The 13,928-nt window shown below is 34.7% G+C and overlaps 3 protein-coding genes across 3 annotated transcripts; all 3 read right to left on the reverse strand.

Annotated features, from left to right (window-relative positions):
• Positions 1–1,714: 1,714 nt before the first annotated feature.
• On the reverse strand, positions 1,715–3,988 carry LOC147276713 (uncharacterized). The gene is made up of 2 exons (XM_086255546.1): positions 2,893–3,988; positions 1,715–2,763 (listed from the first exon to the last, which is right to left on the reverse strand). Exons 1-2 carry the CDS (start codon positions 3,986–3,988, stop codon positions 1,715–1,717), a joined length of 2,145 nt encoding a protein of 714 aa, XP_086111672.1.
• A 1,976-nt stretch (positions 3,989–5,964) lies between these two features.
• On the reverse strand, positions 5,965–10,171 carry LOC147276714 (serine carboxypeptidase-like 18). The gene is made up of 4 exons (XM_086255547.1): positions 9,989–10,171; positions 6,758–6,860; positions 6,266–6,303; positions 5,965–6,170 (listed from the first exon to the last, which is right to left on the reverse strand). The coding sequence occupies exons 1-4, from the start codon at positions 10,169–10,171 to the stop codon at positions 6,009–6,011; spliced, it is 486 nt and encodes a 161-aa protein (XP_086111673.1). The 3' UTR covers positions 5,965–6,008.
• Positions 10,172–12,518: 2,347 nt separating this feature from the next.
• Positions 12,519–13,785, reverse strand: LOC147276715 (uncharacterized). Its single transcript, XM_086254280.1, has 2 exons — positions 13,710–13,785; positions 12,519–13,621 (listed from the first exon to the last, which is right to left on the reverse strand). The coding sequence occupies exons 1-2, from the start codon at positions 13,756–13,758 to the stop codon at positions 12,519–12,521; spliced, it is 1,152 nt and encodes a 383-aa protein (XP_086110406.1). The 5' UTR covers positions 13,759–13,785.
• Positions 13,786–13,928: the final 143 nt, after the last annotated feature.

Below are 13,928 nucleotides of genomic sequence, written 5' to 3' on the forward strand. Positions count from 1 at the left end.
TAAGTACAAGTAAAACAAGTTTATTACTTTCAATATGCATACTTGTAATCTATCCTTATTTTGAAACTGCATATGAACGCAGGAATACATAGTGGGTGGACACACACACTCAATACAAAGTCAACTGCATGAGAAGGTATTTGAGAATCTAGGAACTGCACAGAAGATTTTCTTTCCAATACACAGTGTCGACCACTACTCTTTACTGGTTTTCGACAAGCTTGAAGGAAAATGGACTCATTACAACTCGATCAGACCACGAAGTGTGCACCATAAGGATAAATACTATGATATAGCCACGACATTGGTGATGCACTATCCTATTTTCAAATCCTCTTTTTATTTTGTATTGTAACTGCATCATATTTGACATCCTATGATCAAATTCTCTTTTTATTTTATATTGTAACATGCAGAAAGGAGAAGTCGAAAAGTGGTTGCAAGACCAAAAGCATTGTGCAGAAAGGATGCTAAAAACAGGAAATTTCAACACAGGACAATACATGCTGACAAGAAGGCCATTGACAAAGGGTCAATATCTCACAGCACAATACATCACCTGCAGTCCATGCACCTTTCCAATCGAGAATAGTCAACAATGCCCGCAACAAAAGGATGATTCGTAAGTAACTTACCTCTCTTGAAATCAATTTGATCTATTTGCAGAAATTCTTAATATAACATAACTAAATTCTTTTTGCAGAAATGATTGTGGCATATTTGTTTTGTACTTTACAAGACAGCTTGCAAGGGGAGATGACATTATGCAGAAATTTAACAAGAATGACATTTACAAGTTCCGTGCACATATCATTGACCGTCTCATGCTTCATAGAGGATTTTGGCTTCAAAATGTACACACATGATATAGCTTTAGATACAGCAGTTTCATGTATTTTCAGAAATTAGCAGTTTCATGTATTTTCGGAAATTAGTTATGATTAAAATTACTTTTTGTATTAAGCATTTCAGGTGTGAAAAGATGATACATTTGATAATTAAAGTGATAATTTTAGCTTATTTGTTTCTATTTAGAATTCTTTTAATTTGAAACCTATTTCAAATTATTTAATATGAAACTACAACCTATATTGCTACTCCAACTAAAAGGTCATTTTAAACTCAAACTAGGTCAAGGAAAAGCCTAATATAACAGGCTAATCATTTGCAAAATGTATCACATATAAACCTTCTCAATACAAAAGAAACAAGTTAAAAACCGAAAAAGGCCAAGTATGTCAAAAAGCATCTGAAACTGCGGGCAAAGCTGAAACTGCGGGTCAAACTGAAACTGCGGGGAAAACTGAAACTGCAGGTAAAACTAAAAGAAACAAGTTAAAACCCGAAAAAGGCCAAGTATGTCAAAAAAGCATCTGAAACTGCGGGGAAAACTGAAACTGCGGGGAAAACTGAAACTGCGGGCAAAACTGAAACTGCGGGTCAAACTGAAACTGCAGGTAAAGTGAACATACATATTAACGGACTCTATTAAAATCCAAGGACAATAACAGCAATATAAAGGCAACAAAACTCGGCAACTTGCATCCAAATATAATAGAAAAATCAAGAAAGTTTAAATCTATTAAATCTTTAATGATCCACTCAAATTGCATGATATTTTCATGTCAAGACACTAAAATCTATAAAATTGTTAACTGTAAACTCTATCAAATTGCTAACTACAGTAAACTCTATCAACCAATCTTCATTATGATTATCCAATAATAGCAGTGCATGTCTTCTGATTATGCCTTCCATATTGACCACAGCGCTTGCACTTCATTTGCCGCTTTGGAACTTCACCTATCGATAACACCCTACTGACCTTCGGTCTCCCAGCTTGCTTCTTTGTACGAGGTGGTAGCACAAGCACCTGAGGCGACCCATCAGGCTTCTCAACTGTTGACACAGGCCAAATTGCACTCTGGTATGCAGCTCTATAGTAATTAACCTTCCAAAAGTTTTCAACAAAGTCATAAATTGAAGCACCACAGCTTTGAATTGCCCTCATTGCATGAATACATGGAAACCCTTTGAGCTGCCATTGACGACAAGAGCATAAACATCTTTCAAGATCAACCACAAATGAATAATCAGCAGCAACTTCAAAAACAGTAGGACTAGACCTCGAAACCTTCCAATGCCTTCCTTTTTTTAATTCCAAATTCATTTCATCCTCAATTCTTGGACAAAGTATAGTATGCCACCTTGTCGAAGTATCCCTCTTTTCAGACATCATTACCATCATCTTGTGCCTCATTGCATCAACCAATTCACAAATAGGCAACAAGCGAATGTTCTTAATCATATTATTCAATGATTTCGAAAGGGAATTGCTCAGCTCCCCATATCGTCTCCCAGGAAAATAGGCATTTGCAAAATTCTCTTTTGGAAGTTCACCCAAAAACTCTGTAACTTGTTTCTCACCCTCAACCAACAATTCAGCCAGCTTCTCCTCATAAGCAGATGCAGTAGGAGCATATGCAAGCTGAGTGAACAGATGCACAACCTTCTCCTTAACCATTTTACCATAAGTCCCAGGGTACCTTCCACGTAGGTTGTTCTTCAAGTGATACAGACAATATCCATGTGGAGAAAGAGGGAAAACCTTTGGAACACCTTGCAGAAGTCCTTTGTGGCGATCTGATATAAATGTCACTGTCCTACCTTGTGGTTCTATAATGCCACGAATCTTTTGTAGGAACCAACTCCAGTTAGCCTCATTCTCAGAATCAACAACAGCAAAAGCATAAATGAATATCTCTACATAGACCCAAAAATCAAAAAACATATTAGTAATCAAAAACTGAAACTACACATATAAGAAATAATTCACAAAACATCAAAAAGCTGATGCAGTAAGCAACAAAAACAAAAAAATCATTAAGATACCTTGATTTCCATTCTTTGCAGATGCAGTAAGCATCTGTCCCTTATACTTATTCTTTATGAAAGTTGCATCAATAAACAACATAGGTCGAAGGAATAAAAAGCCATCAATACAAGCCTTGAAACAAACAAACAAGCGCTCAAAACGACAAGTCTCATCATTGCATTCAAGATCAATCACAGACCCTTCATTTGCCAACTTCAACGCATCAACATACCAACTAAGGTTCTTATAAGAGTCACCTTCATCACCAAGAACAGCACGCTGAGCAAAGTCCTTGCCATGCCAAGCTGTGTAGTAGGAAATATCTAAACCATAATTCTGCTTGAAATCCTTCATAATGTCGATTGGCCTAATTGATGGATTAGCTTGAACCTGTTCTTTCAGCAAACTAGACACAATACGACCTCCAAGTAGCTTGTTCTTTTGCTCCCGAACCAATCCAGTACATGTATGAACATTATTTAACTTTCTAATATAAAAGAAACCATTCAGAGCAGATGTAGAAGCATACACAGACCAATCACAACCATCTGATTCCTTCTTGAAACACACAGCAGAGACCCTCTTTTTGTCATTCCTAACATATACAAATCGGAAACCGCACTCAATAGCATATTTGATTAGCTTCTCACGAAATTCTATAGCACCTCCTTCAAATTTTTGGCCAATCTCACAGATATAGCCCTCCCAGTCAGTAGAGAGATACCGACGAACCTCACCAGAACCAAATTTGCCTAAATAATCACTCTCATCAAAACTACCATCAACAACCATACTCTTATTCGATGAAGATGACGAGCAATTTTTATCAACAACAAGAGCATCTAAATCGATTTTATCATTGATTGAAATATCAACAATACTAGTATTCATCAGACCAAACACAGTCAACATAATTCGAATGTCCAAATCAGACTCCAATTTAATCATCTTATGGTCACAAAAAGAATACCTCAACTCAAACCGATCAGGCTTGAGTTTCTTAAATCTGGAACACAACTCAAGGCACAGTCCCATATACGTAGTACTCTCCAGCAAACCAAGCATAACACCATCATCGCCATATGTGCATCTAGCAAACTTAAAACCTTCCATTGCCATAACCTAAACAAAAACAGAGCAAAATGAATCAAATTATTAACAACTGCAACAAAAACTACATAACCATTCCTATAACCTAAACAAACAAAGACAAAAACTATTAAAAGTCAATAAAAGCAACCTATCTGCAGAACTGAAACTGCATAATATTACTAAATTAAAATTCAACAAAAAAGTGAATAAAAGCAAGCTATTAAGCACGTATGCTACTGAAACTACATAAATTATTAACAAATTCAAAATCAACACTATACCTAACACAAAAATCAACATGCAAATCCAAAACTACATAATACTGTCAATAAAAATCAAATTCAAAATCCAAAACTACATAATACTGTCAACAAAAATCAAATTCAAAAACAAAAACTATACCTAAACTGAAAATCAACATGAAAATCAATTAAACAAACTCAACTGCAATCGAAAAATACCTATAAATTTAAACAAAACAAAAAATCAAAACTAGCATCAAAATCAATAGCATACGAACCGTAAAACTAGCAATTGATCAAGAACAACAAGATCAAACCGTATGAAGATCGAACGAGAGGAAGATCGAACCAGATGAAGATCGGACCAGACGAAGATCGGACTAGAGCAAAATCGAAAGAGAGAAACGAGTGCAAACAGATTTCAACTGCGAGTAAAATTGTCGAAGCAGATAAGTTAAAAATAACTAAAAACTGTCATAAGGGTAAAATTGTAAAATTGGCATCACTTAACACACGCAGCTGCTAAGCAGCCCACTCAGCTGCAGTCAAGCTGCAGTCAACTAAAGCCCATGCAGTCAAACTAACCTAATTGTTAATAAAACTAACCTAATTATTATATATTAATAATAGTGGTACTACAAGTTAAAAAACATAGGAAATGTGTAGTTATGGGTAATTATTTCTATAAACAAACCTAATTGTTCAAGCCAAATGAAAGACCCAAAAACAAATTGAATATGTGAAATTAAGGGGAAATTTATTAAGGAGAGAAAATTAAGGAAAAGTTAATTAAGGAGAGAGAGGCGGCAAACCAGTTCTCATGGGCGGGAAAGTAAATTTGGAAAATAGATAACTGACTATTGGATTTAAGCCAAAACGATCTCAGTTGGACCCAGAGATAAATTTTAAGATTTAAAAATTGTTCTGTTTTATTATATAGTCTAACCTCTCCACACTCGCGAGCGAGTGTGAAGCGGCTCTTTCTATTGCGCAAACACCGATATTTTGACAAGCGTAATTCATTTAATAAGATTCTCCTATTTCTATTCTCAAATCATAAATACAAACAAATCAAGTTATTCAACCCCAATGAAAGACCTAAAAAAAAAAAATTGAATATGTGAAATTAATTAAGGAGCGAGAATTAAGAGAAAATTAATTAAAGAGAGAAAGGCGGCAAACCAATTCTCATAGGCAGAAAAGTAAATTTGGAAAATAGATTACTGACCATTGAATTTAACCTGAAACGATCTGTCATTCGGAGTTAGAGATAAATTTTAAGATTCAAAAATCGTTATATTTTATTATATAAATGATAATGTGTGTGCAAGTGTCAGAGAGAGTAACCCGACACATTTCTCTAGGAAAAAGAAAATCTATGAAAGTATTGTAAGAAGAGTCCCAGTTGCTTTGCAATATGGTTAAGTCGTTATGACTTGATCCAACACATTCTGCTGCCAATATATGTTCCTTATCAAGTCTCCCAGTGCGCTGCATGTTCATTATACAATACTAATTATCAATTTAATCGAAGATAAATATAATCTAATTTTACAGGATGATGACAATTATAATATAATTTTATACAGTCTGACAACATTTATAATCTAATTTTTAACAACATTTATATTGTTTTTGAAAAGTAGTGAACCACTTACCTCCTCGACAGCTTGAAGATCGTTGAGGCACAATAGATTTTTTGGATCTACATCTAGGTAGTCCCCCTTGCAATTCCTCTTAGTTGACTTTAAAAAATACATGAATAAAGTAATATTCAAATTTAATTTAAAACTACTAATTCATTTGTTAAAGTATGAATTAATATACATGTTGGGAAAAAAATTTGCATTGCGATATACCTCATATATTCTATCTGATATAAGCACCACGCGATGTGCGTATTCAATTTTTGAATTAACGTCTTCATTCTCGTTTGTAATTGGATTGCCTATTATGTATCCCTAAATCAAATAATTAAAGAAAAACCAAATTCTAACACAATGATATGAATATGAACTTATGCTAAGGTAGTTAATGGGAATGTCAATTTAAGTACTTTGAGGTTCAAAGGTGGCTCCATTCCAGCATCAATACCTACCATTAACAAATGAAGAGAAAATGAAATTGTAGCACAATGTGTTGAACTCGATCTGAAAGTATAATCAGGTATTTAATTAATTATTAATTAGTTAGGATGTCATCAATTCAAATACTTTAAGATTCGCCAATGATCATTTAGTTTAGTGAATGACACTTAATCTCCCTATTGTCGAAAGAAGGTCCTGAGTTCAAATATTATAAACGACAATTGTTGATAAAAAAATAAAAATAAAAAGTACTTTGAGATTCAAAGTCTTTTCATTTGTTTTTGTTTTCTAACATAAAACAGAAATTGAATCCAAGATTTACTACTTTATTCTTAGTATCACTTGAACTAAAACTCATGCGTTGAGTAATTATGTTACTAATTGAATTTTGCATAAAAAAATTTTAAATCTCTCACACACATGACACACCATATGCGTTTATCATATTTGCAAGTAATTACCATTAGTAATCTCCTGAACAATGATGGGAGCAATCTTGCCTGAGTAAGAATCCCCAGAAATGTAGAGTGGATTTGCAAGAAACTTGGGATGAGTCATAAGCCACTGAGCGTGAATTCAAGGAAAAGGAAACAATTTATATCAGTATGTATTTTCTTTAAGTAATTGGGTGATTCTCGCATTAACTTCCCAGATAGTTCATACTTAGCCCAAACGAAATCTTGTATGGGAATTTTTCATGCTTATTTTATACAGTAAGCTTATTTAGACGGAATCCTCCTATATGGGAATCCGTGAACTTTTTATGCATAAAAAATTTAGAGTCCATTAATTATAAGGTACTAACAAAGCAAAATATTAACCAAAACCACTCAATCTATTTTTATTAACTTGCACACACTATCTACCAGCCCCCCAAAATATAACATGCGGACACCTTCCAAAAGAAACGCATCACAACCAAACCAACTACACAAACAGTCCAAAATTGATCTTTTTTTTTTTTTTTGCCAAATCGATCTCTTTCTTCAACTTTACCAAATCAACAATTGTTTATATTCACTCACAAGTATCGTTCTGCAACTGCAAGCCTGCAACTTAAAAAAAAAAACTGCAGTTTCAGTTCACTTTGCAGTTTCAGAAACTGCAGTTTCACTTGCAGTTAGTAACTGCAACTGCAAGCCTGCAGCTTCAATAAATTGCAGTTTCAATTCACTTGCAGTTTCACTTACACTGTAACTGCAAGCTTACAACTCAAATAAACTGCAGTTTCAGTTCATTTGCAGTTTCTGAAACTGCAGTTGCAACTCAAATAAAATGCAGTTTCAGTTCATTTGCAGTTTCAGAAACTGCAGTTAGTAACTGCAACTCCAATAAACTGCAGTTTCAGTTCACTTGCAATGTTCCATAAAATGCAGTTTCAGTTCACTTACAGTTCCAGAAACTGCAGAAAGTTCACTTGCAGTTCCAGAAATTGCAGTTTCAGTTCACTTGCAGTTTCTGAAACTGCAGAAAACTGCAGTTTCTGAAACTGAACTAAAAAAAAAAAAAAATCAAGAACCTAAACATACTCATGCACAGACCTTGATAAGAAGAGAGAAAAGTCGGGATCTGAATTATTTAATTAATTGATAAATTGGATCGAAATCAGTGGCGGGCAGCGGCAAAATGGCAAAGCTGGATGACGAACAGATCGCGGAGCTGCTCGTGGTGGTGGTGTTCGTCCTGGAAGTGCTTGCTCTGCGAAGAAGAAGAACAAGAAGATGATGAAGAAGAAAGAGAAAAGAGACATAGTGGGGGGGATAAAGAGAGAAGATGAGCGTGAAGAGAGAAGAGAGAAGAAAGAGAATGACAAAAAGAAAATAAAATGGCAATTGACCAGATTTCAAGATAGCAACTTACCTTGTTATTAAAAAAAATTAATTGGTGTACTAGAGAGTAAAAACAATAAATAAAAGGTAGCTTAGGGTAATTAATTCAAAAATTTATCATTAAAGATTGGTACAAAAAATTTCCCGCATAGAATCTTGTCCAAACCAAGTGTGGATGATTCAAATGTGCATGCGAGAATTAATCAGTGATATATATATATATATACATATGTATTTTTTGTTGGCATAATCAGTGATATTTCAAAATCAACATTTTATATAAGCCCAAAAGAAGGCCCACAAAACACTACAACCAAACAGAACCCACAAAAGAAAGCCCTCAACAGAAAAGAAGGAAAGGACTGACAAAAGATAAAGGACTTGAAGTACCAGCAGAAACCACTGTTCAAAAGGACTTGAAGGAAAGGACTGATACGATAACATGTTAGATTTGAATCCTCTGTTCTTTTATTTTTTTCTCTATTTTGTCTAACTTTTCATTTTATTTGTGTACGATAAATCTAGTAGTATGTGAGTAAAAAAAAAAAAAAAAAAATTATATTTATTTTTTGCAAGATTACATTCATTCATGTATTCATAATTTTTAAATTTGTAATAGATTACTAGAATTAAAACAAACAAAAACAAATATAGTAGAGAATTAAAAGGTGAACAATGATTAGAAGAGTGAAAAAGAACTTACAATAAAGCAAAAAGTAATATTGCATATGTTCGTATCTACTCTCAACCGAGTAGAACCATAGGTCTTAGAATAACTCAAGCGACAACCCGTTTCATAACTAAGGCCCAAGCCCAATAAGCGAAGTCCCGACTTATGTTCGAACTCCCGAAATGTGCTCGAAGTCCCGACATACTTATGCTTGGACTCCTGACATGAGCTCGGGGTCCCGACTTATGCTCGGAAATCCGACATGTGCTCGGATCCCTGACTCAGACACTAGACACATGCTCGGCTCCCAACCAATACTTAGAGTCTTGACACTGGCCAATACTCTGACCCCTTTCTGATGCTGAACACTTCTTCGTGCTCTTCTATAGTCAACCGCACCATACCTCTAGTGAAATTCTCTCCACGTGTACAGATTGCATAGAAGAAGGCTGCACCTACCGGCGCACCTCGGTGGAAGGGTACCACAGAGACACGTGTCATCATCGGCTTTCTCCGCAAGCAAATGACATCAGTAGATACAGTACTACAAAAGCTTTTGTCATTCTTGAAAGGTACGATAACAATCACTGCTATTGTTATTTTGCTCGACCTCCTACCCAACACTGACTTGAGTGTCGAAAGGTCTTTTTCTAGTACCACACTGGTTCCCTTATCGCTCACATCTTGTGTCTGTTAGTGTAGGGTACTCAGTAGCAGTGATTAGGGTTTAGGGTACTCAGTAACGGACATGTCACTTGGACAACCATCTTGTGTCTGTTTTTGGAGTGTATTCAACCAACCGACCCAACTCAACCGACTATGTTGGTTGCGCAACCATAAACCGACCCACAATAGTCGGGTCGGTTGTCGATTGTAAGAAATAGGCAAAGTCGGGTTGGTCAGATGAATCGGTTGTTTGGCCGATATGGACCCAACCCGACCCATTCACAGTCCTAGTGTTGACTACTCGACCACTTTTGAGCATCAACAGTATATATCGATTATAAACAATTTTCGTATGATAATATGTACACGGGTCGTATTATCTTCTTCTTTATTTTTTGACAGATGGGTCATCTGGTTTGTTTCATAACCATGGGGAAAAGAGGTACGTGTAACCAATTTTGGGTTCTTGAACTAATCTTATCTTTAGTTTGAATTAATTTTGTGCAAAATTGATCTTCATTACTCACCCTTTGGAGAAACTCATAAGCTCGTCTTGCATGCATGGTGTCACTAGTGTTGTACCCTTTAGAAGTTGTGGAGTATGAGAAACCAGTACCAGCAGGAGCATCCAAAAATATTATGTTTGCTACTTGAAAACAAATTAAGGGAGGACCAATTGATATAACTATGATCAGAACATAACCATCCATCAATTGGCTAGAAAATATTATATAATATAATAATCATTCATAGGAAATTACTAAAGCCAGATGCAGATAAATTGCACACCTTCGTCCACGAGTATTGGTTCAGAACAAGTTCCAATGGATCCTTCGTTAAATTTTCAAATTTGAAAGCTATTGGACCTGTAATTAAGTATTAAACAACTTATCAGACCAGCAAATTTTTTTCTTTATTCTTTTATTTTCTTTGAGAAGTTTTCCTTTATTCTTTTAAACACCAAAATGTAGAAAAACTTTTTATATTTTTGTCAATAGTTTCAAGCATACATAGCACATTAGCATGTAAAAACATAACAAATCTAATGGGTCGACTCAAACCCAGCTCTAATTTTTTGCTCTAGGAGATTATAACCATCATACAATATATCAAGTCTCATAGAAAGTCAAATGAATAAAACTATATCTACTATATTTACCGACTACTTTGCTAACTAAATACATTTTTGGTCCACGAACTTTGGGCGGTTTCTCAATTTGGTCCACCAATTTTAAAACGTGACAAAAATAACCCCGAATTATCCAATTTGTGTCAATTCAGGATTTTCCGTCCAAATATCTAACGGAAGCTGACGTGGCCGTTAAACGCTGACGTGGTGTCAGCTCTTTTATTTTATTTTCAAATTTTTTCTATTTTCCTATTTTTATAAACTTTAAAAATTAATTAAAAATAGCTCCGGACTCATAAAAATACACGGAAATTTCTACGACCTCGTCTTGACTAGTACTAATTTATTATGGGGCCAAATTACCAATTTGACATCTGAGAGTTTCCAGAAAATTTGGGAAGTCCAAATTTATTTCTAAAAAAATTAAAATACTCTAGACTCTTTTGAAATTCATAGAATAATCTCCCGAGCTCCAAAAAATACGAGGTTCGCACCGTTGGTCTTCTAAAAACTAACACTACCTTTCTCGTGAACACTTGCTACCCAAAAGACCTCTTGGTCTTAGAGGAAAATTTATTTTCCTCTATAAAATAAATTTGGACTTCCCAAATTTTTTAGAAACTCTCAGAGGGTAAATTGGTAATTTGGCCCCATAATAAATTAGTACTAGTTAAGACGAGGTTGTAGGAATTTTCCGTGTATTTTTATGAGTCCGAAGCTATTTTTAATTAATTTTTAAAGTTCATAAAAATAAGAAAATAAAAAAAAATCGAAAATAAAATAAAAGAGGTGACCACAAAGTGCGCCACGTCAGCTTCCGTTAGATATTTGGACGAAAAATCCTGAATTGATACAAATTAGATAATTCGAAGTTATTTTTGTCACATTTTAAAATTGGTAGACTAAATTAAAAAACTACCCAAAATTCGTGGACCAAAAATGTATTTAACCCTAAAATATAATAATAGACTTAATAGTTGCACCTGAGTACAAAACTAATGTCCACCGTTGGATTAGTTGTTTGGTCAATATATATTTGAGATTATCACATCTCAATTATTGAGTTAGCCTTGTAGTGAGAATATTTACTATTTTATATATATATAAAGTAATCTTTGTCCTTAGAAAACACTAATCTTTAATATATTATAAACTCACCTGTTTTATGCAATTACACACACAGTAATACAATATTGACATTTGTGTTATCTCAACTTGCTATATAGAGTGTGGATTTACAACGAACTTGAGATGAGTCATAATTCATAAGCTACTGTACATGATTTTTTTTTTTTTTTCTTTCTTTTTTGAGTTCTTTCAATATTGATAGCTAAACTTTAACTATTGTCCGAATTAGATACTCGAACTTTTACTTGCCTCAATTTTAAATTCAAATTTTAACTTTATCCCAATTTGATATATAATATGACTTTTATTAAATAATTCTATCAGACTTTGATTATGTGCCTTACACACATATATCTTATGCCCATGGTAAATTTAGTACATTCACGAATCTTATACCCATGGTAAATTTTTTTGTTAGTATTATTTGACGGAAGTCATATTATATTCAAATTGGGATAAAATCAAGGAATAAAATTTCGGATTTCGAGGAAATTTCGATGGAAATTTCGACAGAAATTTCGAAGATTTTTAAATTTCGACAAAAATTCGACGGAAACGACGGAAATTTTGAATGAAACTTCACCATATGTTTATTTAACATATTATCTACTACATTGATAAAAAACATTGAAAAAAACCAAATTCTATGGTAGGTTTCATGTGATATGTGATGAATATAATGCGCGCTGGAGGCAAATACTGTTAAAAAAATGCTTCACTAATTAATAATTACTTCAATAACACATTAACACCTCAATTTTATTTTTACTATAATATTGCCACATGAATTACAAAAGTAATCAATACCACATAGAGTTTCTAGGAGGTTCAAAATTTCCGTTGTCTTCAGTATCATCATGTCCAGAGTAGGTGTAATGTGAAGAATAATCATCCCAAGATACTTCTCCAGCATAATTTTGCATGTAATTGCCAACATGCCAACCATATGGATCAGGAACCTGTTGTGGTTGAATTTGCCCATAAGCATACTCATTTGAAGAGTTTGTCTCTTGTTGTGCCAATGAGTTACTATCAGACTCAACCAAGTAAGGCAGATGTGGTGGGTAGAATATTGGAGGGTTTTGCCCATAATTGTAATTGTCACTTCCTACCCCCATAGAGCCAAAAGTGGTGGATAATGAATCTTCTTCTTCTTGTGCCAAACTCTCATGACCTCTTTGTCTGCGACTATAGTCTTTTCCTATGGCACCAATTCCTGGTCCAGCACGCCTACTCCCATGATCCTCATCTTGTGTTGCATGTGTGTAGTGTGCTTCGACAGAAAATGGGCTCATATACTCTTGAGAATGTCCAGTGACATCTTCATTTCCACCACCACCACCACCACTACCTCTACCTCCACTGTTGGTAGGAGTGCCCGATCTTGTGCTAGAGTTTCCTGATCGAGAAGGATTAGTGGGAACTGGCTCAGTATGATGTGTCGACCTTGGTTGCATAAGTTCATTCAAACTTGTAGTAGGGCTCACCTCCTCATTTAGAACTCTGTCCACATTGATACCTTCCTGACGTGCTTGACCTGCAATATCAGGGTCTGGATTGCCTGCATCATCATCTAAATGGAGGGGCCTAATCCACTGATAAAGCTGGTTTTCCTCCACATCATCATCCCCTATAGCAGCATCATATATATCTAGCGGATCATATTCATCAACGCGATCCTTCTCTGCTTTCTTGTCTCGAAGTGCAAGCCTCATATTATAGTAGCAATATACCATTTTTTCTAACCTACTATATGAGAGCCTGTTTCGTTGTTTGGTGTGTATGAGTGCGAAAGTGCTCCAGTTTCTTTCACAAGCTGATGATGACGCCGTTTGTGATAAAACTTTGATGGCTAACTTCCTCAGAGTAGGCGCATCACTCCCATACATGATCCACCATTCACCTGAAATGAAAAATTTGTTTGTGTAAGTGTAACTATAAAAATAAATAATTAAGTTAATCTAACTAATACAAGTAAGATGTATACTCACTAGGAGACATTCGTGATCTAGCGGCCTTTGCAGCTCGCTCTCCGAACATTTTTCGGGCATCTTTAAAATATATTAACTAGATACAAATACAATACAAATTATACAATATCAATCAAATAAATAATTTAAGACAATCAAATTCTATAAAGTATTAATATTTTTCGTAAGGATTCTTATAGGCCTTATGGCAAATTATTTTTACCTCATTTCCAAATTGGC

The sequence above is a fragment of the Dryas octopetala genome, chromosome 8 (genome assembly GCF_963921425.1).
Source record: "Dryas octopetala chromosome 8, drDryOcto1.1, whole genome shotgun sequence".
Taxonomy (NCBI): domain Eukaryota; kingdom Viridiplantae; phylum Streptophyta; class Magnoliopsida; order Rosales; family Rosaceae; genus Dryas; species Dryas octopetala.

Coding starts and splice junctions, on each gene's coding strand:
- LOC147276713 (XM_086255546.1), bottom strand. CDS start 3,988: ATGGAAGGTTTTAAGTTTGCTAGATGCACATATGGCGATGATGGTGTT. Junction 2,764..2,892: donor TGCAAAGAATGGAAATCAAG/GTATCTTAATGA, acceptor GGGTCTATGTAG/AGATATTCATTTATGCTTTT.
- LOC147276714 (XM_086255547.1), bottom strand. CDS start 10,171: ATGGATGGTTATGTTCTGATCATAGTTATATCAATTGGTCCTCCCTTA. Junction 6,861..9,988: donor CTTATGAGTTTCTCCAAAGG/GTGAGTAATGAA, acceptor ATTCACGCTCAG/TGGCTTATGACTCATCCCAA. Junction 6,171..6,265: donor AGCCACCTTTGAACCTCAAA/GTACTTAAATTG, acceptor TATTTGATTTAG/GGATACATAATAGGCAATCC.
- LOC147276715 (XM_086254280.1), bottom strand. CDS start 13,758: ATGTTCGGAGAGCGAGCTGCAAAGGCCGCTAGATCACGAATGTCTCCT. Junction 13,622..13,709: donor TAGATCACGAATGTCTCCTA/GTGAGTATACAT, acceptor TTTTCATTTCAG/GTGAATGGTGGATCATGTAT.